The following is a 24,124-nucleotide window of genomic DNA, read 5'->3' as shown; positions in this document are numbered from 1 at the left end:
ATCCTAACATCTCAATGACAGCCACTAATACAAAACCTTCCAAACAAGAACACTGTAATTATTTAGTCCACTTATATGCCACATTCTTCAGAACACTCTCATGGCCTAACTTATTCTCAGCCATTAAAGTTGTGTAGTTCTGTTTTTTTAATCCTACCTAACAGAGACCTTCTCTACTGCCAAAACTTAGCATTCCTTTGATTCCTCTGTAGTTTTACTAATTAGTTCTGGTTTCAACTTGTCAGAAACTTGGGTGGGTGTAGCAAATTTGCACTAATAAAATATTTATTTCTTATATCCAAAAATAACTTATGTACTGTCTACAAGGAAATTCTGCCAAGTGATGCAGCTGTATCCATTTAGCAGTGACATTGAGCGGTTACTCAAACTGCAGTATTCTGCTTTTATTTGCCTCCTTCTGCTACACTTAAGTCCCGATTCATAACTTGCATGTAACACTTCCGATTACGCACAGAGTATGAGTTATTCAGCCACTCAGGCCTCATCTAATTTGTACTGATAGTAAGTCTTTACTCTTAAAAAACATAAATCAGCATTTTTTAAAAAGAACGCTTTCTTTCACAAGCACAGAACCAGTTTCCTCTATATCTGTATAGCTTATCTTCTCCTGAATACACAGATGTACCACTCTGTGCACCTTTGTCCCAGCAAACCCTGAGAGAAGCACTGAAAGGACCCTAATGGCTGCCTCTTTCACCTGTACCAGTGGGGTACAACAAACCAACAATGAGCTCTGAAGTCTTAGAAGAGTATCAGTTTACACAAGCAATTAATCCAGTAATTTCAAAAGAGACTTATGGTCAATTGCTTAGCTATAAAAAGGTATATCAAGCATGTCCCACTAATGCTGAATCAATGCATTAAAAAAAAATTCCTTTTGTTATGAATGAAAAGACTTAAAACAGAATCAACTAATTAGCTGTTTGTCTGCTTAATCCTCTTGCTGAGGAAAAAAAAGCATTTCACCTCTAAGCAGAAGTGCTTTTTATTCTATTAAAACCTATCACAATGTTAAGAATGCTGCAACCATCAGACAGTGTAGAGTAATAGCAGCCCAGGTCTCATTCTTTAAGTTTGCGCAACTGAAGCGAATCACTCATTAATAAGCAATTACCAGTTGTCAGTGAGTTGACAGAAAGACAAGACACCACAAGAATTTCTACTCTGGAGAAATGTATCTGTTGATATGACCAAGCAATTGACAATGCCTAGAATAATTAACATTATGATAATAATGAGAGTTCTACATTTGTGTCTGGTAAGTTTAAAGCTTTACCTGTCTTGTCTTTGCTGATGTTTCAATGAAAGGAATTCCGTAACTTCTTGCTAAATCCTGAGCTTGTTTTGTATCTACTGTTCTGGAAGGCAAATCACATTTGTTTCCTACTAGCACCATTGGGACATCTTCAGAGTCTTTAACTCTCTTTATTTGTTCCCTAAAAAAAAAAAAGACAGATTTTATTTAATAGGTATTAATATTAAGAGTTTATACAGTAGATTTTAAAACAATGAAACAAAGTTAAATTAACAGACTCCAACATCATTCTTTACGTTAATTTACTGCATATACAGTATTAGAAGCCATCAAAAAATAAACTGACTACTCCTGTCACCATCAAGTTTATTATCTTATTTAAAAAAAAAAAAAAAAAGAGGTTGACATTTTGCAAACTACTATAGATTTTGATGTCATTACACTATTTTTAAGTTTTTAACAGCAAATGCCAGAACAAGCCTAAGAAGCTCTGGTATAAATCTTCCTACTTATCTCTCATACTCAGCACTCATAATACTCGATTCATTTGCCAAGATAAAATACTGTCAAAAGCTCTATGCCTGTTGTCTTGATTTTGGTTTGGTTTTTTTTGGTTGTTTTTTTTTTTTTTTCTTTGTTTTTTTAATTAAAGACAGCATTACAAACTCTCCATTTAGACAGGGGTTTTTAAACTTCGAAGACCACTGGTCTGGTTCTCTACAAAGAGCAATTTGGTAAGGGAGGCCTTTCAAACACCAGTTCAAAAGCATCTTGAAATATTAGTTAGATGTACTTGTCAAGAATCTCAAATAACAATCATTAATTTCATTACTTTTGCCTTCCCAAATAATCTATCAGTATGTTCCTTGTATTCAGCATCTGGAATATTGTGTCCAGTTCTGGGCCCCTCAGTTCAAGAAGGACAGGGAACTCCTAGAGAGTCCAGCACAGAGCCACGAAGATGATTAAGGGGGTGGAACATCTCCCTTATGAGGAGAGGCTGAGGGAGCTGGGTCTCTTTAGCTTGGAGAAGAGGAGACTGAGGGGTGACCTCATTAATGTTTATAAATATGTAAAGGGCAAGTGTCATGAGGATGGAGCCAGGCTCTTCTCAGTGACATCCATTGACAGGACAAGGGGCAATGGGTGCAAGCTGGAACACAGGAGGTTCCACATAAATTTGAGAAAAAACTTCTTTACGGTGAGGGTGACCGAACACTGGAACAGGCTGCCCAGAGAGGCTGTGGAGTCTCCTTCTCTGGAGACGTTCAAAACCCGCCTGGACGCGTTCCTGTGTGATATGGTCTAGGTAATCCTGCTCCGGCAGGGGGATTGGACTAGATGATCTTTTGAGGTCCCTTCCGACCCCTAACATTCTGTGATTCCTTAAATACAGTCACTGTTTTCAGTTATTTATTTATAAGCCTTCAGCTTCAGTCCACAAGGTCATCCACAAGTGCGTGAATGCACAGTAGAAACTCCAGCATTCAACTCACAATATTCTTTGAAATAAACTGAGGTGGCCTTCTTATGCAAATCTGCAACTCTCTCTTTAAAAAAGAAAAAATCCACATAAAAACCTCTATGCTCCTTTTTCTCCTTACCTCAACATCTATCTTACCTTTGTCCCTTCTTCTTCTACAACCCATTTGTAATAATCTGGTTAGATAATGAAAAGAAGTTTACTACGAAAAGAAGTTTACTGTTTTTCTGAGAGCGACAGATATGTTTTTTTAATTTGTCATCCCTGCTGTGCTAGCTCTTAACTGTTTCTAAATTTTTTTTTTTTTTTTTTTTTTAAGAAGTCACCAGTACCAAGACATGCAATCACAACATTTTATATATAATGATATTTATACAAAGGCTGGCTAGCTGAATATAAATGTAAAAAAGAAACAGTCCTGAAAGCAAGTGCCCACATTCTCAATATTGATCTCTCCCTGGGTTAGTACGCAGCTATTTTGCCCCTCTCATTTGCAACAGTACTCGCCTGATCCTGCAGCTGCTCCAGGGAGATAAGCCAGCAGTCAACTATTTCTGTAGATAGGCATCTACCTGTCTAGCTACTCACATCAGCACACTACACAGTCAAATGATGTGATTTGCTGGCATACAGGAGAAAATGAAACTATGTGACCAGGGCAGTTGCACCTCCTGACTTTGATTACCTTGAAGTGTCATGGTATCCCACCTTAAATGAAAAACTGTAACTTCTATCTGTAACAAAATGTGCAACTTCAGCTTAGGAGTAGATGTTGGGTAATACTGATAGCTAAACACTCCTGCACTATACAGCAACATAAATCTGACAGCATTATAAATGCCTCACTAGGAATAGCTTAACATTATGTATTTGGGACTAATCTTAAACTGATGCTGCTAAACTCTGTGATCTTTGGTGGGATTTGCATTGCCTTCTAACAGAATACCCAAAGACAATTCAGTACAATAGAAAGTCATTAAGTTATAAATTATCTGGTATGGTAACCAGAAGCAACTGCTTCTGTTTCTATATTAGTGTAGCTGACAAAGAAAGTACAAGTTGAAATTTTAAACTATTATTAAAAAAAAGAGAACATGAAGAAACTAGTAACAGATCATTTTTTACGAGACCTCCTAGAGCTCAGTTTTGTGTGTCTCTCCCCTCCTTACACATCAGGGCTCACACATGTTACTCTTCTAGTAACATTCCACAGGTATTTCTCCTCCACCCCAGAACAAAAGCTAACAATTGACATTATTGTCTGTACAATTTCAATTGCATCAGTTTTTCCATCTTAACAAACAATTTTATTTATGGAATGGGCAGAGTTTACTTTTAGATAAGTCTTTGCTATGAACAGGCAGAAATACTAAGTCACGTTAGTTTATACCAGAAGAGCTTTCAGATATTTTGTCTGCCTAACTTGCAAAGGATGCAGCAGATTTTCAGATTACCCAAAATTACAGACCTACAAGTGCACAAATAAGTTGCAATACTACTAATTTGCAAATTTCCCCTTAGATGCTATTTCAGAAGAGATCATCCTATTATCTAGTGTAAGAGCAAGCAATCAATCGACTGACTCTTGTATTAGGTGGATAATCTTTCAACATACACACCTATAATGGTGAATATCTTCAAAAGACTTTGTATTGTTTATAGCAAATACACACAGGAAGCCTTCCCCTGTTCTCATATATTGGTCCCTCATTGCACTGTATTCTTCTTGACCTGCTGTATCAAGAATATCCAAGAGACAGGTTTCTCCATCAATTACAACTTGCTTCCTGTAAGAATCCTAGGAAAAGAAAAAAACATAAACCTTGGTTAAACACAAGTAAGATTTCAAACACCTGTAACTCAGAGATATTAAAGTTGTTTACTAGTAATCAAGCATGACTGAAAACACTCAAGAGTTAAAATCCAACTTTACAGATGGGCAAATGACAGTAGTAAAATAGTGTCCCATATTTACATGTATACAGTAATTCAGAAGTGGAAAGAGCACCGAAAGAACATGTTCTTATCTGTATTCTGAATCTTGAGTAACAGCACATGTGCGTGCACACACACAGAAAAAGGACAGTGTTATTTCACGCAAAAGGACAAAAATTGGATCCAGATCGAAAGCATCTCCCCTTGGTCTCTGTTAATAGAAGAATTGAAAACTCTAATCCTAATTTTAAAAGGTTTCACTTTATTTAAGCTTACTCAATTTACCAAATTTTTTTTAAAGTAAAATTTGACCTTCATTCTATGGATGTTTATCAAAGCATCGTGCCACAACAATGTACAAAATAATAAAATAGAAAGAGTTTACAAGTAAGACAACGCCGAAAATCTATGCCACTGAGAAGGAGACGTAGTATAAAAAACCTTTGGTGTTTGGGACAGGAAATCTATTTTGTATGACTAAGCAGGTGCATATAGTGATATTTGTTATGAAGTTATCAAAGTTGAATTGATGTATTTGAAGTTCAAGCTTTTTAGCCAAGACAGACCAACACAGAGTCATATAAAAGCCCTGATGGGTTCACAGAGATGTTGGAACAAATTATTTCAATGCTATCAATTCAAAGTTTTCAGGTCACTGATTCAAGTGGCTAAAATCTGTACAAAGTCCCAAGCAACTACATATTAATGCCTATTTACAGCTCTTTTTGGTGCTAGGCTTCTACGAGTACATAGTTTTAGTGATAAGAACATAAGCATTACTTCCCCAGTAACTCTGTTTTCTATAAACATCTATATATTCAAAATAAAACCATGCCAGTAAGCTTTAAAAATAGGTCACTGAGCAGTGCCATGAATTATTCTCAGTAAAAGTACTTGTAACATATAAAAGGTATAAACACAAAATCTTGGCAGTACCTTTCAGATCCTTTAGCTAGAGATTAACACAATATTGCTGTTGTTCTTTTTAACACTCCGCAGAAGTGAACCTAACCTACTGGGAAGGGAATTAAAGTTGCAATTCTAGACAACTTCAAGATGAATTCAAAATTACCTTCCTTCCTTTGTACCCATTTTAAAGCACAGTACACCTACTCCTGTGCACTTTCTATCTATTCGCCTTTTTACAAAAGGCTCCCTTCTTTCCTGTTGCTCATGCTAAAAAACAAGCAGGAGATAATTGTATAGAATCAGTATCTTAAACTAAACAAACTGTAATCTCACATTTATCTTGAGCCTGGATGACGTTTAACAGTATCAGGTAAAACAATATTGATTGCTTACAGTAAAGATAAAAGTTTACTTCAAACATAATTTTGGAAATATTTATTTCACAGAAGCGCAAACTCAGCTTTCAAGTAAGAAGTAGCTAACTTACTTTAGAAATAGATAACCCGTGTTTAAATATTGATACAGCTGAGACAAACACACAAGCACCAACGTATTTTAAAATAACATTAATATTCCGTTTCCTTGCTTAAAGGAAAAAAAAACACACCAAAGGACATATCTTTATTCCAATTCACTTAAATTCAGTAGCACCTCCCCCATGTCCTATGATACTTTTATCAGTTCACAGTGAAGTACTAGTAGAACTTCTAGCATTATACTCGGCATATTTACAAGCTTTCATTTTCTCTTCTTGCAATTTGACTGCTCGTTTCAAAATATGAAAAACAGTTCTTGAAAAGCCTGTATTATTCCTTTACATCTTAGCACTTCAAAGGAAAAGAAATTCCCCTCAACTGAGCTCTAAACAAAAGCTTTAAGTAATTTTCATCAAAGAAAATCATTTTTAATAGAAAAGAAAATCCCTTTTAAGAACTGCTGGCTTTAGCATGCCTACCATGTTAGCAGTAGTAGCAAAGATGCACCAGCATAAAGCACAGCACGGGTACAAGAAGAAGGAATGTTTTGAGATGATATTTGTTTTGCCCACTTCTGGAGAGAAAGTTTTGTCACTAACTAGAAAAGGGATTTGAGGCAGAAGGAAAAGAAAGACATGGGAGAGAAAATTCAAGCTTATGATTTCCTTCCAAGCTAGTGAAATAATAAAACTTTCCTTATATGCCTTTTTTTTCCCCCCATCCCTTGCAAAACATCAAACCTGAAATCACATTTGTCACTGTAGGAAAGACAACTGAAGCACCAATCAAAAGCTCAGGCTACTGGGACCCCCATCCCCATCGTGGTGAATACCAGTGTAAACATACCCAAGACAAAAGTTGATTATTTAAGTGTTACCATACTGTAAAAATTATCAAGTCCTGCAAAACAGAATGTAGGATGTACCAAAAAGAAAAGTTATGCCACTATAGTACCTGTGGCACTTCTGTTTCAAAATGCAATTGCACAACCCAAATGGCCAGACTCCCCTTCAACAACGAAAAAAACCCAACCTTCTAATCTATAAATTTCATAATTTATAAAAAAACAGCAGCTTTACTGCACATTGGAAGATTTGCAGTAATTAATGCAATGAAGAAACAATGAAGAAACACCCAGTATAAGGCTATTAAGTAAAAAAGAAAAAAAAAATGCAAACTAGAATTTAATTTTGAAGTAGTACCCAACTCCAAATACGAATTTGCGATTTTTCCCCCTTATACAGACTCAGCATATCTCCATAAAAAAGTTTTAATTTCATTAATCACTTAACCTGCTTTTATTGGCCTTTCAAAAGCCATAAAAATCAGCATGAATTATGCTAAAGGAGTAATAATTCCATCTGTTCACAAGCATCGATAATAAAATGTGACAGAAAATCTCAGCTCTACCCTACATATGAAATATATAAAAAAAAACCCACTGCTTAATAAATCCCATCTAAGCAAGTAACTATTATTTTGCAAAAATCCACTATACCAGTGATTTAATATTAAAATACCACAGCTACTAAGACTAACCTATGACTAAATATTGGTGGAAGCTTCACAGGTGCATAGGTCATTTAAGAACACAGACTTAAATATCAGTATTCCTAAATCAGTCGAGGGATTTTGCTAATCCAATTGAAAAACCTCTGACAGGCAACTAGGAAGGCTGCTCTTTCTGTAGGACATTTAAAAGATGACATATATTTAGAACTAAAACATGCTGAAGCTTTAAAAAAAAAATAAGAATAAAAATAAAAATTCAAACATTACGTTATCACACAAGGTATTGCAAATAAAGATTTAACAGACCTCGACCAGCAGAGGGCACTAGTCCAACTGTTCCAGGTATTAGGCCAGATGTACAAGGGTTAGTGTACATACAGTTTAAAAAAAAACACTTAAAATTGCTTGGCTATAAATCTGTGCTTGGACATCTACTTCCAATAAGATATGAAATTGTGAAACACATATAAAGTATGTATATTTGAATAACAGTAGCCACCCAAACATGCACTCATTTTAATTCCTCCCCCTGTCCCCCATCTGCTATGCTCAAATATAAGTAAATAAAATACTCAAGCCAGCCATGAAACTTGACATTTTCCAAAAAAGTTATTTGTTGAATCATTAAGTCTATTCCACTGAAAACAGCAAGAACATTAACACTGTAAATGCATCAATGATTAAGTAACTAGTATATTTTTTCCTCTCTTCAACTGCATTGTGTCTTCACAACATGAGAATTTTAAAGTGTTGAGTTTCATTTAGTTAATCACAGGAAAGATTGAAAATTATTCAATAAACTACAGATAACAAATACTGAACTCTTTTCTCTGTCTACCCCAAAGTATTTAGCTTGATTATTTATCTGCTGGGGAAAATTAGTATTTTGGCAACAGCCAAATGGCAATGAAAGAAACAGTAGTAAGTGAGAAACAATAGTAGAGTCACTACTGAACTGTCTTAACTGTTATTATTTACTAGTCAAAGCAACTTTAGCCTTATTTTCTCATACTGCATAAAAAACATGCTACAGCTATTGTTCTTTGATCAGGCCCTACCACAACTGCATCTATACAAGCACAATCAAGCAACCCTTCTCAACTGAATGGGATTCTGCCCAGGCAAGGACTGAAGCATTTAAACCCAATTACAAGCCCATTCTCTGGAACCTGTTTGCCACTCCAAATCACAGACCACTCTTATTACAACTGAACTATTTCTTCCCTACAAGCTTACTTACATGATTATTCTATAGCACTGTGAGCACACAAGGTGACTTGGCACATCATAGGAAGATATAGTCTCCATCCTCAAGGTCTCAGAATTTACAAGACAAAAATGGTAAGTAGCGCTCAAACAACAACTTGCAGGAGTTGCAGAAGATTAATACTGTTGCATGCGACAAGTTGTTGATGCTGGTAAAACCGATTAGGTTAAAGGTTTCTTTCTTTCAGAAGAATGTATGGATTCTGGACCACACCACAGTGTTACAGTCACCCTGCACACTAAGGAATAAAAGCCACAGTTCTGGGATTTTAGGTTCTTTAAGGAACTGTATTTTCATTTTATTATTTTACATTAAAATGTATTTGGTATTCCTCAAAGTACTCAGCTTGTTGACTGGCAAAATGCCTCAAGTGATTTAGGAATACTGGCATTAAGTTTTTGTGTTCCTAAATTGTTTACACAGTTCTGGCTTTATATGACAACTTCTAACAGAGAACCTCCACAGTACTTTTTGTAATGCATAAACACACCTCTAACCTAAGAGAAACCCAGATGATTATGAACAAGTATTACAAAGACCAGCATCCCCCAAAGTTCCTTTTGCAAGAAAAAGTAAAATCCCATTTTGGTTGTTCCTCTCAGTAAGTTTTGTGCATTTTCTGTTTTTTAAGTGTGTTATGGGTTGTTGTTGTTTTAAGATTTCATATCTTAATCAAAAGACCTACTATCCTAGTGCAAGTCAAACACTGCCTCTCTCCATAGGTCTATTCACAAAATCTACAGGCATACATAAGGGTACTTGGCCATGCAACAGAGAGACAAGACGACATGCAGGCACATAAGGTAAACTCAAACTCAAGCCACACATCTCTCTTTGGGGCATATTAACTCAGGCCTGTACTTTAGCAAAGTAATACAGCTTCCTACCATCTCAGGGCACTGGCTCCTTTTGCTTATGTCTACCTGAAAATGACTACATAGCCATTTTCCGAGTCACCATTTTAAGCCCAGATTTAAACCCTTGCGATTCCTTCTAGTAAGCTTGGAAATGCCTCGCTGTATAAACATATAAACGAAGTCATAAGCTACAGAGTTTCAGTGCTGGGAACATAAAAATCTTAGGTAAATTAGGGTGTCATTTCTCCTTTTATATGATCTGAGGTTATTAAATCCAACGATCCACAGGAGATTTCAGACAACACTTGTATTTTTAAAAGGCAGAGCTTGCTTGCTCATTAAAAACCTTTAAAATATTGCAACTTTTAAAGCTTAAATACAATATCAGGTTTTGAGGAACTGGGCCATATATTTCAAAGAATCCACTACAGCAGCTATCTTACAACATTTTTTCTAGATACAGAAACACGCACTGGTCTGTTCTTTTAAAAGAAAAAAAAAAAAGCCAGGCTCCAAATTTTTGCCTCCATCACCCTAACATTCCAAAACACATTTCTCACCATGTGAAACAGATCCTAATGATAGGAGCCGAGAAAGCTTGATGCATACATTTCAGAACTACAAATTTTCCTTCTTGATATCACAAAGGAAAGTTGCATTTAAGAGGCTGCATGCAAAGCCATGAAGAGTTTTGCCAAGCGTTTTCAAGTGAGTTTGGCAAATACTTTGTCACTGAGATCCTAAAAACATACATCCAAACTGTCCAACAAAACGTGGCAATTAACACCATACTTCAATTGACCGAAACTGTTAATATTTTACTGCAGCTGTTGTTCCACAGCTAGATCAAGCAGCACAGTGATTTTCTCTCCAATGCTGGTTTGATGCTGACCATTATCTTTAAGCCCTTTTTAATATAAAGCCTTGTTCTATGTTTTTGTGGTTACTGTCCAAAAGTAAACAACTACTGTTATTACTGATAATCTCTCTTCACAAAAAGTATAAGATGAAATTGTTTACCTCTATTGTAGGGTCATATTCATCCACAAAGTGATTCTGAATTAACTGTATTGTCAAGGCGCTCTTGCCTACACCACCAGCTCCAACAACAACAAGTTTATATTCTGTCATTTTTTAGCAGACCTGATGACAAAGAAACCAACATTAAGCAGAAAAGAGTCAGGCTCCGACTAACGAGGATGCGGTGGGTACGTTTTCATTCAGTATCACGTTCCTTTACTATTACCGGAAAGCAACTCCCTCCCTGAAAGACAAGACAAAAAGCTATGAGGGAATGCTATTTCTCAAACGAAATTATACATAGGAGACGTAGCGCGGGCACTAAGCTGAAAGGCACCGGTTACAAAGAGAGAAAAAGCAAGGACACGCTAAATTCTGAAAGAGGTTAACGAGCATTTCTGGCGGGGCAAAGATTTTGTTCACCGCTGCTTTCTCCCAAAGCCCCGGTGACTCTGGGAGACCTCCCGGATTCTTAGGACAGCCGGGCCAAACCGAGCGCCCCTCGGGTTGCGCCGCACACCCGGGAACCCGCCTCCTGCAAACGGCTGCGCCGGGACGGGCGCGCCCATGGCTTCACCTCACGGCTTCACCTCACGGCTTCACCTCGCCCAGGTTTTTTTATACCCGGGAGAGCCTGGCGTGACCGCCCCCGAGCTCGGCCGTGGGACGCCCCCACCTCCCCGGGGGCTGGGGGTGCCTCTGCCCGCCCCGCCCCGGCTCCCCTCAGCCACCGACGCGGCCGGGCCACCGAAACTTTCCGGCCCGGCCCGGCGCCTCGGCCCCCCGCACGGTGTTTTAGGGATATGGGAGGGGGGCAAAAAATAAATATATGAAGAAAAAAGGAGGGGTGGGGGGTTGACTCGGCATAAGCCGCCGGGTGCCGGGCTCCCGGAGGGCGTTGGCCACCTGTCCCGCCGCCTCCTCCCGCGGCCGCCGAGCCACCGCCCGCGCCGCGGGGAAGGACGGCGGAGGGGCAGGCGAAGGCTGCTCCGGGGGATGCCGGCGGAGGGGAAGCGGAGCAGGGCGCAGCCCCGCAGGCAGCAGCGGGACAGGCGGCGGGAGCCGGCCCCCGCCCGGCTGCCGGTGTTTCTGCCCCTCGGCGGGAGGAAGAAGGGAGACGAGGGTGCCCAGCTCCGGGAAGCCGCACCGCTTCCCCCTGCCCCACCTCGAAGGGGAAGGGGGTGTGGGGGGGGAAGGTCAGAAAGCAAGTGCGGCGGCTCGTCCCGGTTCAGCGGGGTAGGGGATAAGCGGGTACCTGCCTAGCGCTGCAGCGGGCCAGCGGGAGCACGCCGGCGCCTCCCTTGCCCGCCCCGCCGCAGCGGTCGCTCCGCGTCCCTTTCCGTCCCGGTCTGAAATGGCGGGGGAACGGGGAGGGCTGGAGCTGCCGAGGGAGCCGAGCGCCGAGAGGGTGGATGGATGGACGGGCTCAATCGATGCGCTCCGCGCTCCCCCGCCCCTTGCGGCAGCCCTGGCCCCTCCCTCCCTCCCTCCCTCCTCCTCCTCCTCCTCCTCCTCCTCCTCCTCCTCCTCCTCCGGCCGCGGGCGGTTGAGGCGGCGCGGTGGGAGGAGGAGGAGGGAGGGGTCGGAACCGCCAGCTGCGGGCACCGGGGGTTTCGGAGGCGGCGTTTTGTGTCGCAGCGTGAGGGAAAGCCTGACCGGGAAGCGTGTGCTTGGGAGTGTTGAAGGGAAATAAGTACAATTGCGGCGTTTCTTCGCCATTTCCCCCTCCCTCATCGCTGGTGGGGAACCGGCGGGCACCGCCGCAGCTCCTCGGAGCCGGCGAGGGGGGAACTGCGGGAAAAGAGGCTGAACGGCCACCGTAAGGCTTTCGGCCGGTTTATCCTGAGGGGCGAGCGCTGGGTGCCCGGAAGACAGCGTCTGACTTAACATAAAAAGCATTTTTTTTCTCCATAGCCGGTCACGAAAATGACAGCAGAGGCCTTGAGGAACTGCAGCGGAACTCGGGCGCGCGTTAAAAGTTGGTGGGCTTGCACTCGTTGCAAAATAAAACGCAAGGCTTTATTATTAGCTACTGGGATGCTCTGGATAAAAGTTAATAAACACGGGATTTTTTCGGAAGCAAGTTAACAATTGCATAGTGAAGCCTGTTTTCTTATTAAAAGGCCAAAACCATAATTCCCTGTAATTGAAAGGCCCTAATGTGTAGATTAATACACCATAATGTCATTTATATGCCTGTGTTACAACCCAAGCAGTAAGATTTTTTTTGAAACACGTCGCCAGGCCTCAGACAAAGGTAGCAAACCTCGCTCCGAATGAAGTTTACTCCGAGGCTAACGTAACTCCAGTGATGTCGACTGGCTCACAGAAGGGATTCATTTGGCCAGTTTTGCTTTCCCTCTTTAAATTGGAAGGTCAAAAATAAGTATGTCGTGTCTACACATCTGGTGTACAAGAGTTTTAATTTAAGAGGCTGGAGCTTTGTTCTCTGCAATTGCGTGTGACAACTTCCAGCATCTTTCATTCTCAGCGTGCATCTGAGGGGCTCTACTTCTGGGCCATACCCAGCTGAGCATCGAAGGCATTAACCCTCTGGGACTATGCTGTCTAATTTAGAAAGTATGTTCCTGTGATTAATTCACATAAATAAACCAAAGCCCCTGTGTTGTTGTTCAGCACTACTCCCTGACGCTGAGTGGTTAAGACTCGAGTGGAAAACAAACACATCTTTGAGCTGTTGTGTGAAACGTGGTGTCTCTTCAGGCACAGACTGCAGAAGATCAGACGAGCTTTTCTTCTGTTCCTGAAACGAGTCTTTTCTGTCACTGAGATCAGTGACAAAAGACCTGCGGACTCCTATGGGAGTTTCTGTAAGGATACTCATATACAGTAGAAGGGTATATATTGTCATGAACTGCAGAGAAAAGGAAATTGGGAAACTATGATCCCCATTTGTCCTTTGCCAGGGATTTAGGTGTTAGTAACCTGGTCATTTTTGTGTTAAACGTTCTTATTAGATTGTTTCTCAATAGCCTCAATGAAAAAGACTTGCAAAAGTACATGTGACAGTGTAACATATGAAATCATCTTGCAAATTAGAGTTAAAACTGAGTGATTCAGTTTGCTTATTAAGAAGGCTACCTCACATGAGCAGATGTAAAAACCAAAAGAAAGACCTGCTTTCAAAGAACAAGTAGCCTGGTGGTAAAACCACAAGCTTGGGATGTGGGAAACCCACATTCCCGTCTGTGGTGTGAAAGAGGCAAAGAAAGGATTTGAATGCAGATGTTCGGTAACTGAGGTGAACGCCCTGATCAGCAATTTTAGGATAGCCGGATCTCACTTTCGTATTTTGCCCCCCCTAGGAAAACTATTTGAGTGTTGTGGTTCTTCCTAATGCAGTGGGAAAATGCCTGCATAACAGGAAAACCTGCCCAGTTCTGCACATAATGCTGGTGTTCCACAAACAGCTTGGATGGTTTGTTCTCATCTATAAGGCTTCATATGGGGAGAAGCTGTTCATCTTTAAACCCACACAGTCACAGCTGGGATCAGAAGAGTATCCGGAGAGCAGCTGCCTTTGGCAGAACCTTCTCTGTGAAAACTTCAGGTCCTGATGACAGCTTGAATCACCGTATCTCCATACGATCTCCATGAAATGTGCAACCAATCATTTTGGTATAGTTGGGAGGGAAAATGAATTGTTGGGATTCTGGAAAAAGAACACAAAGCTTGATTTTTTTTTTTTTGTTGTGCATAAATTTGTTTATAAATGTCTATTATGAAATTGCTGTTTGCTTTAATTAAATTTCATTTAGAAATATCTTCTCAGGCTTATGTGTAAAGTGGTTTGAAAACAAGCTGAAATAAATGAGCTGATCAAAAATATTAAGTGCCAAGACATACACTGCATTGATATGAAAGCTGGTGAAAAGTCAGCACAAGCGATGCAAAACCTCCCTGATTCTGCTTAAGTGCTCTTCTATGAGTTACCAACTTCATTTTAGTGATTGTTTCTTCAGTGCAATTTGCACAGAGAATTCTGAACACAGGCAAAGAAGATGCACATCCTGAAATCCCAAAACACTTCAGTGTGCTAGAGCTAAATGCTTTTGTTAAGTTAAACCATATTCATCAATTCAAAGGCTTCTTTACATTTGCATTAACATATTCCAGTTCCAGACTTATGGATCCTCCATGGATCTGGATCTTCGAGGGCAAATCACCAGTCACAGCTCCTTACTCTGTCAAGATGCTTCCCTTATGGTATCAAGCACTAGGCCAAGTATAATCCCATCAGCCACATATTTACACTACTCAGATTTGCCCAATCCTAAACATTACACAAGAAAGTCAATGACATTTTAACTTTGAGAATTTATGAGCTTTCACCACTCGTCAGCAGTTGCGAGGTGGGGGGGGAGGAAATGTAAAATACAGCTCCAGCCTCAAGATAAATAGTAAGCTTTCCCTGTTAACAGAGAGTGTCAGACAAGCTGAGACAAGAGTTAATTTTCCTGTGGCTTTTCCTGGCATTGAACTCTATGCATAGCAGATGCAAAGCCAACGTAGAGTTACTACAGGAAGATAAGTGGGTTTGTGCAACTTCAAGATCCCCTGCCATGGATTAGGAATATTAGTAAAGAGAATTTTTCTGTCCCAGATAGATAGGCCAAGCGTCCCTGGCCCGTACGGCCAGTAGTGATACATACATGGTCAGATAACCACCAACACAGACTCAGTCCTGGCCATGCATAAGCACAGGGTTATACTTCAGCTGGTTTAGCCAGAGGCTGCAATACCAGCGTTAATGGTGGTTTCATGCTTTTAGGCCACCATTATGGCACTTTGTGCAAGGACAGACACTACGTGATCAGGCTGCACATGTGAAGTGTTTACATGACCAAGTTTCTGAAGACATCTGACCTGACTGCATGAGTTTATATGGGCTGTGTGTTTTGTTTTATGCAGGCACGTTATTTTGCTCTGGTGTAAGATTCCATGTGTCACCCAGGAGGAGCATTTGAGACATTCCTGTCATTGGGGCTGTACCAGCCTTCAGTTTTTACCTTTTCCTCTTCTCCTCCCAGGAAAATTAAGACTTTTAAGGAAGTCCTGCCAACTTCATTATGCTGCCCTATCGTTTTTAAGACCAGCTACAGAAGATTTTTTTTTAAGTCCCATCTAGAGCAGTACAAATGCCCTTACAAATTGTTGTCTGCTGACACAGCAGGATACAACTATATCCCCCAAGACTTTTAACTCACTAAATCTACTCAAGACAGGATCTGCAAGACATATATAAGACAGCAAACAGTGAACTTAAATACATAAATATTTACATCCATAGATAAATATCTCTATATATGCAATTTTAATTATGTGAGTTTATATTAAAATAAAGGCTATAGTTCTCATGGGGTGTTAATTTTTGTGCCCTACCAAATTTCCTGTAGTGGTATGGACCTCCTAGTAATTTTACATGTATAGATTGAAGTTTAACATAGATGAACTCACACAGTATATTAACACAGCATAGATGGACTCACACTGAATGTGAACATGTTTTGCCTTGTCACTGCAAATCCTTTTCAAATTGGAACCCAAGAAAATGGACCCCAAGAAATCCACAAACCATAAACCAAAATTACCTTTCAAATGCTCAGCTATATAAAGCACAAGCCTAGGTTCTGCTCCTTTGGTTTCAGTGACAGCTAGGTTGTCCACTACCTACTTTAAACACAAGAATAGCGCAAGGTCCTGCAAACCTTCCTTCTTTTTTATATGTAGGCATTAAGGAAACATAGTTAATGTATTTTTCTGCAATAACATTAGATTTGGCTTGAAAGTAACACGCTAAGATACACCACATTACTGGTATTTGTAAGTGGTTTGACTTTTGGTTTAATTCAGCTCTCTCTGACTTTTTGAATATAGTTCTCTGCTAAAAATGGGGTGGGGAGAGAGGAACAGTTCAACTGTGAACTATTCTTTAGAAAACTGGATGCTTTTGCCATCCCACTAAAGTCATCTGGCATTAATTAACATAGCATCTCTTTAATTATATTGTCAGCATACAGCCACTAAATTAAAAAACAAAGAGAATTGTTAAAATTTCCCAATTTAACTTTGGTATTCCTTTTAAAGCATAATTTTTCAAGTTTTGTGTATATAGGAAATCATCCAAAGCCCACTGAAGTTAATGGGCTTCATTCCCATTAGGCCCAGCAATGTTTGGAAAAATCAGTGGGGTGTCCAAATTGCCTCTCTAAACCAAGCGATTAGATGCCTTGTTTCTATTATTGGCACCCACAGCTCAGCACCCAAAACTAACCGAGTATGCAACACCGCAGATCTAACGTGTCTGTCAAGGGACTGAAGGCTACCTTGTGGGGAGAAAAAGAGAGAGTTAGACACAGTGGAAGTTCACCATCCTGCTGCAGCCATGCCTTTAGGGTGCCAAAAAGAAAGACTACGAAGAATGACTTAAGTAAGTAGATCTCTCCTACCCAAGACATCGTGGAAGAGCAGTGGGGGGTCCACACCACACACTTGCAGTGTGACTGGGTCGTTTGCAGTGAAACGTGGTCCTGAGACACACCAGACATCTGCTCCTCAAGTAGAACCTGCAGGAGGTGAACAGAGAATGCCAGCCCCAGCATGACCCACTCCTCGCAAGCAGCTCCCCCCTCTCTCCTGGGCGTTTTCATCTACCCATCCTTGTGAGTCGGTGTGTCAGGCACAGCACAGCGACCGGCTCTGCGTATTGCCCCTCAGCTCCAGCTGGTGGGAGAAATCAGGGAGCTGAAGAAATGGCAGTGCTGCATGGCAGCATACCTTGCTACATCCCGTGCTTTTTGTGTTGTGCTAAGGTCAGCTGCTCCCTGACGCTCTCCTAATGAATTTTGGGTCTCTCTCTCTTCGACTGGGGAGAACTGTGGAGAATAACTAGTGCCTTAGCAGAGCTTGTGCTCTCAGTACAGAGCTGAGAGGCCTTGAGCAAAACCTTTTGTTCCAGCTAAGTCCACCCAGCTTAAAAGCACCCTGTCCGTGGGCGAGAGGAATCTGTGTGCGTGGCTGAGCCAGGCTGGGAGCAACACCAAAGTAAAACACTGGGTTAACTTTGCCTTTTGGCATGACCTAGAGTTCAGTCCCACTCTCAGTGAATGGCAGTTCTGCCACTTGCTTATGGCTGGGTTTACATGTTGGCATTGGTCACCTTTCAGCATCACTAGCCTCCACTCATATTCCTTGGTATTATTAAAAGCTTTGATATCTAGCTGATTTCTAGATCACCGAGAGTTTTATTTCTCTGGAGTTTGGTAAAACTATACATCTCCCTGAGATGATCAAAAACACATGGAAAAATATTAAAATGGTGCATAAAGAGGAAAAGAATGAAACATTTTCTTTGCAAGACAGCTACTCTTTTGCTGTAGACTTTTTACTTCAGGGGAAAAAAAAACAAAATGTTGTCAGCACTTTGGAAACTATGTCCCTTTTTCCACCCCAACAGTCTTTTGCCTGTTTTGCCTAGACCTGTAAGCCGAGCACGTTGCCACAGCTCAGGACAATGCATGAAGACCTAACGTTTTTCAAAGAAGTAAAAAGCATTCCAGCAGTAGTAGCATTTCATATTTTTCTTGGACAGGATGTATTTCCCCAGCTCCCCTGGGAAACTGCAAGCAGAATCCCAGGGCAGCCCTCCTCACAAACCACTGTGCTTGGGGGTCAGCTATTTCAGAGATATGAACCAGCCTAGGAGACTCAGCCACTGGAGACACCGGACAACTTGCAGATTTAGGGAAGGCTGGAAGCCCCTGATCTCAGTGGTCCACAGACCTCTCAGACAGCAGAAGAACTCAGAGCCTGAAAAGCTGAGGCACATGAGCTTGCAGTCCAGGGCACTGCCTGGTGGGTTTGGAGTCCAAGATCCTGTCAAGGCAAAGGACAGGCAAGCAAGACATTTAAATTGAAATTGCCAGTTTCACACAGAAAGTTCTGGCTGGCAAATCCCTGTTTCTTGACTGGGGCCACGGTCTGGATGCAGCTGTTCGCCAGTTGAAGCTTGGTCAGCACAGGACTGTCTTAACTCCTGCTGGAACTGCCTGAGCACAGATGGCAAGGAACATGCTGGCCTCATCTTAGGTAGCCTCTCCCACGGAAGATGTGGTGCTGCCTCTTCTATGAGGAAGCACACGTATCTTGCTGCAGTACCTTCACGACCTGTCAATGATTTTCATTCACTGCTGTCCCAAAGGCTAAAATATGGACCATTGAAAGGTATTTTTGGCCCGTCCAGATGATGCAGGATGAGACTCCCCCTGCCCTGTGACTTATGCGTTCATGAACACTGGTGCCAAAACCTGTGTAGGCAGGGTGCCTTTTCAGGGCCAGTAAATCAAAGTGGTGGGGTTTTACATAGGGAGAGGAGCAAGCATGCACCCACATTCCCAATCATGGCGCACTTAAAACATATCTAGTCTCTGAGCAGATTATTCTGTAAACTGAAAAGCAAGCTTGAATATACCGAATTTTGTGGTCACACCTCTTGGTTACATAATGCATTAAGTTAGATGGTAAACTGTCTGGGACAACCCCTGTAGCCAGATCCTCCACCAGCACAAAGGAATATGGTGTGTGTGGAGTGATACCAGTATACCCCATTGCAGCCAGTTCTGGGCTTCCCAAGGCTACAGGTGAAACCGAGTTTTGCAATTCAAATGGTACAGTGGCCAGAGGCAGAGAAGGCCTTGCCACTTCTGCAGTGGGAGACAAGGATGTGTAACTGGGACAAAACCTCTGGTGAGTTGAACTGTCTGTTCCCGTTGCTGCCAAGGCACGGGGAGGCACAGGGCAGTGGTTGCTACTGCTGGGTATGGTCAGCCCCAAGCCACGTTAGTCATATTTATTCCATATAACCAAGCTCTTCCTCAGCACAGCAGCTTCCACACGCTGTCACAGGCATGGGCAAAAAAGACAGTGGAGCCATGCTGTTCTTGCCTCTTCCCTTACCATCCTGGTCTTCTCTCCTTGCTCTACATCTAGAGCCAGCCCAAATAAATCATGTATGTTAATATATGTATTTTATAGCAACTTACAAAACAATTCTTTGATCTCAGTTTAGGCCTTTGGTTGTTACTACAAGTGGTAATAAATAAATAAACACAGGAAGAAGTAATACCTATCTGCAACAGCAGCAGTTTGGTTACCTGCTTCCTCACACAAACACACACTCCAATGCTAGAATTTCGTTTTAAGAAGAAGTCATTGTACTCGAGATCACAGGTCCTACTTTGCTGCACTGTAGTTCCCTTTTCATCCCATTCCATTTTAGGAGATTCCACATGTATCAGCTTACACACTCAGAATTGTTCGGGAATGGCTGCATTTACTCCAGACTTGAATTAGAACAAGTTATAGCAAAATTTGTCTAATGGTGGTTAGTAAGTCCAATGGCAGTGTACAGCCCTAGGAAATGCACCTAGAAGCACTGCAAGAATCTGAATACGGCAGGAAGCATTGCTGAGGTGTAACACGTGCACTCAGAGATGGTTCTAAAAATAAAAGAAACTTCTGTTTAATCACAACGGCGGGATTTTTAGGATCGCTTGCTCTTGCAGAGGCAGTTAAATAGATGCTGACATAGAGTACCAAGGAAGGAAATGTACGTGTTTATTTTGGAGTGTTTGGATCATTGGATAGAAAGCTTATAGGAAAATGGAAAACACGCAGCAGTAATTTATTTCTAAAGGGAAGGGGGAGAAAAGTCAAGGAAATTCCCTCACAGTCTGCTTGGAGCCAGGTTTTCAGCTGGTGTAAATCTGCAGGCTGGGTTAAAATTATTGGAACCAGCTCATGTCCTGTATCAATAGAAAGCAACACAGCAACGTTGATTTACATGAGCTGGTGAATTGAGGCCCTAAGGAGAGTCAGCATTACTAGACTCCTGCATCAGGGTAAGACCAGGGCTTCGTCCTAGCATCAGATCCAGCTCTCATCTGCAGTGGGGCTGTGCGGCCAGGTAGCAGCCCCTGTCTCTTGCTAGGTGCCAATAAACATCAGCCTCTTCCTCTCTTTCCACCACGCTGTTAAGTCTCTCCCTGACCACATTAAAATAAAATTTGAGCTTTGCAACAATGATTCCTGATTGCTTGTCCTTAGATCCCAACATTCAACAGCTTTGCAGACCGAAAGTGTCTTCTTTGCGACCTCCTCAATATCTTTGCATTATCAGCTGTTACATTTTTTATTACACATCATTGAATTTGACATGTCAAGACTTTTATGCAGCTTGCCCCCGCTCTCTAGGAATTTCACAAATAAATCACTGACATGCACTGCAAACTGTCAAAGAGTCACTGACATACTCTACAGTAGAAAGGCATTGGATAACCTTTTGCACTAGAACGCAATTTTTAAGTGCTTTAATAAAAAGCACTATTGTTTTTGAAAATACATGGCTATGGTGAAAGGAGTTAATGGTTTGCACATGATGTATCACACCCATGACAAAATTCTTCACTGAAAAGTTAAAATTCCCAAGAAGTAACCACACACACAAAATTGTTAAGGATACTCCATGGGTTTTAGCTCTCCTCTTTGTCTGAGCGTTTAGACCTTTCTGAGTGTCCTTTGTGTAACAGAGCACAGATATAAAAGCCAGGCTTAATGATACAGCCACTCTTCCACAACACAGGGTCAGAGCCTTGGGCAGAGGTTACCCCATTCAAAGGCAGGGAGGGAGGAGAGAAAGGGGTGCTGGATGTGTCTAAACAGCTGCCTCTGGGTTTTGTGAGCACCTTAAACAGAAAGGATACCAAAGCATCCGTTTCTTGGGACAAGGCCACAGTGTTTCTGCAAAGGGGAATTGACTGTGTGCTGTTTATAACCACCCTTGTGGTAATCAGCAAGTGTCTGTACGTTCTTTAAATAGACACATTACCCTAAGGAAATACCCAAGTCAGCACCTCTGTATCCTGCTCTTAGAGAGGAAACCTGACCTACAAGACATCAAAATTTGCTGCTGCTTGGCGAAGGGGCAGAAATATTTTAGCTAAGGCCTGACTGCTGCTTGCTTTTCTTGGAGAGGTAGCTCCATCACGCATGGTTCCGCTCTCACGTATGTCAGTTTTACTCTGGGGTGACTCCAGTTACTTAGAGGAGTTGCTCCATAATTACACAAGTGACAATGAGAAAGGAACCAAGCCTCAAGGAACTGCTTCCTAAGTAAAGCAAGAAGGATATGATTAAGTAATTGATTAGTTTATAGATTCTTCATTCTCGCTAATTGCTGTTAAAAATGCAAATATATACTTCCAAATATTTGTCCCAGGAAATTATTGCTCTTTTATCTGATACTCAAGTACTCCTGTATGAATCATTTAAAACTAGACAAGACAAACCACCAGAGAGTGTGTTAAGCAAAATGAGGATAGAGTTGCAGTTGATCAGAAGAATAGATAAGATAGTCTTCCTCCTTTCCCAATGCCTACAGAGGAAAGTTCTGTACTATAGTTTTTTAAAGTGACTTGGTGCTTGGGACAGTAATTCTAAAAAGAGCTTCACTGAAATACTGATCTCTAAAGAGGTTTTCATAACCAGGTGACGTCTGGAAAAATGTGATTTCCAAAATATTATATAAGTACATATTTAGAATAGAGAAGAGAAAAAAAAGCCATTGAGAAGACTTCGTGAACTGCAGCATTACACACATCCATTAAAGTGCATTTTGCTATCTCAGTGCAGTCAGAAACTTTGCGATTATAAACAAGAAACAGAAGACAGAGATTAGCATGCTAGACTGGTTACACAGTATTTTACATCAGAGTCTGGTTGTATAAGCTAAAGTGAGGATACTTAAGTCAATGAAGCCACTTGGGAATTCATTGTGAATGAATGAGTGAGATCAGAACTAACTGTAATAATATATTGTTAAAACTTCATTAACACCAGAGTGAGAGGGGGAAGTGAAATTTTTCTAATACATTTCCTATATTACTTGTCATATTTTGATCAGCCTTTCCTGAAAACCTGCCATTTATAGAAATATGTCTTTTGAAGGAAATGCAATAAATAAGCAAATTTAGTTTTGCAGGAGATGTACCAAGGATGGATACACTTAAAGCTTTCATAAGACTTAGCCTAGGGGAATCAGCTTGACAAATACACACTTCAGCCTGTCAACTGTTAACAATTCCTTACATTGTCCTCCTGCCATAAGGCCCATCTCTATCCCAAATTTGTCCTTTGAATTGTTGATTCATATTCTCACTTTTCAAAGACATCTAAATAACTCCTTGTGAACAGCTGACATCTCATTTAATTCATGTCAGAGAGAACTTCTGTATCTAGAACAGCTCCTTGTCAGTGGACCTTCCCTGAACAGGTAGAAGGATGAAAATTATTGTGGTTAAGGAAGAAACATGAGTCACTGGGTTTGTCGCCCTGTCAACTCTTAAATTGCTGTGTTCAAACTCACATTCGGCTTGAGATTGAGCATGACTGAGCTGTGGCCAAGCCATGCTTCTGGCCATGTCTGAAGTCTGTCCAGATGGCAGGCATCCCTGCTCCTCACAGAGGCAAGATCTTAACTTCAGTGACAGGCCAGGGCTTCTGACTCACGCAGCTCCCGCTGAGCACAACAGCCATGGGGAGGTATAGCCAAGCAGCCATGGGGAGGTATAGCCAATTATGGAGACAGCAGCATGTGCCAGGGACAGGAGCAGTGGCATACAGAGGACAATACCTGATAAAGTAAGCTACTTCAGTCTGTACCCTGCCTCTGCAGGAACCATCGGTCCTGCAGGAACTTAGTACCAGCAGTGGTGCTGATGGGTGACTTGAGTCCTGGCTGTGAACACAGGCGAAGACACAGGCCTGCTCTGTCTCAGATGTGGGGAGATAAGACTGGCTCGAAGGCATGCTTAGGGAATGCCATTTACATGCAGTTTGGAGCTTTTTTCCATTTGGATACAAACAGCATTAAAACAATCTGGAGAACTGAGAGGCAGGCTAAACTGTGTAGATAGAGCGTGTGTGACAGCGTATGTGCTTCTGATGTGGACTTCACTGTATAAGCTGCTTTTTCGCTTGGCCCGATTGGAAGATGTCGTCTCTGGTTACTAATGTTAACTGGTGTTTAAGGAGCAGAGACTGTACAGTTTTACAGAGGACATAGCCAAAGAGTTAATGAAGGCCTCAAATGTTTTCTTTTTCTTACTGGAACCACCTCACTCTTGACTGGGATGAGCTACGTATTGTAGGGACTGTGTAAGTGTTTGGAAGCCTCGCTCACGACAGCTGAGAAAGCACGTAAAGATGAGTGCTCCTGAGCACACTGGCAGCACTGGAGACTCTGAGGGTCTATACAGCCTCCTTTAAGTTTCCACATCTATTTAACAAGGCAAGACCATTTCTGTCGCACTC

The 24,124-nt window shown here is 41.4% G+C and overlaps 1 protein-coding gene across 4 annotated transcripts in view; it reads right to left on the bottom strand.

Moving 5' to 3' along the window:
* KRAS (KRAS proto-oncogene, GTPase) overlaps positions 1-12,076 on the bottom strand; it is a 28,087-nt gene extending 16,011 nt beyond the window's left edge. Inside the window, exons 1-5 of one of the 4 annotated variants that reach the window (XM_068400784.1) lie at positions 11,991-12,076; positions 10,962-10,979; positions 10,736-10,858; positions 4,379-4,557; positions 1,298-1,457 (exon numbers count right to left, since the gene is read on the bottom strand). In XM_068400784.1, the coding sequence (XP_068256885.1) occupies positions 1,298-1,457; positions 4,379-4,557; positions 10,736-10,846 (450 nt within the window). In that variant the 5' untranslated portion in view covers positions 10,847-10,858; positions 10,962-10,979; positions 11,991-12,076. Of the gene's footprint in view, positions 1-1,297; positions 1,458-4,378; positions 4,558-10,735; positions 10,980-11,990 lie in introns of all 4 variants that reach the window. The other 3 variants (XM_068400780.1, XM_068400783.1, XM_068400781.1) reach the window with 3 other exon arrangements.
* Between the last annotated feature and the right edge of the window lie 12,048 nt (positions 12,077-24,124).

This window comes from Nyctibius grandis, chromosome 5 (assembly GCF_013368605.1).
Source record: "Nyctibius grandis isolate bNycGra1 chromosome 5, bNycGra1.pri, whole genome shotgun sequence".
NCBI lineage: Eukaryota > Metazoa > Chordata > Aves > Nyctibiiformes > Nyctibiidae > Nyctibius > Nyctibius grandis.
The sequence above is the reverse complement of the archived record's forward strand: the minus strand, read 5'-3'. Positions and strand labels throughout refer to the sequence as shown.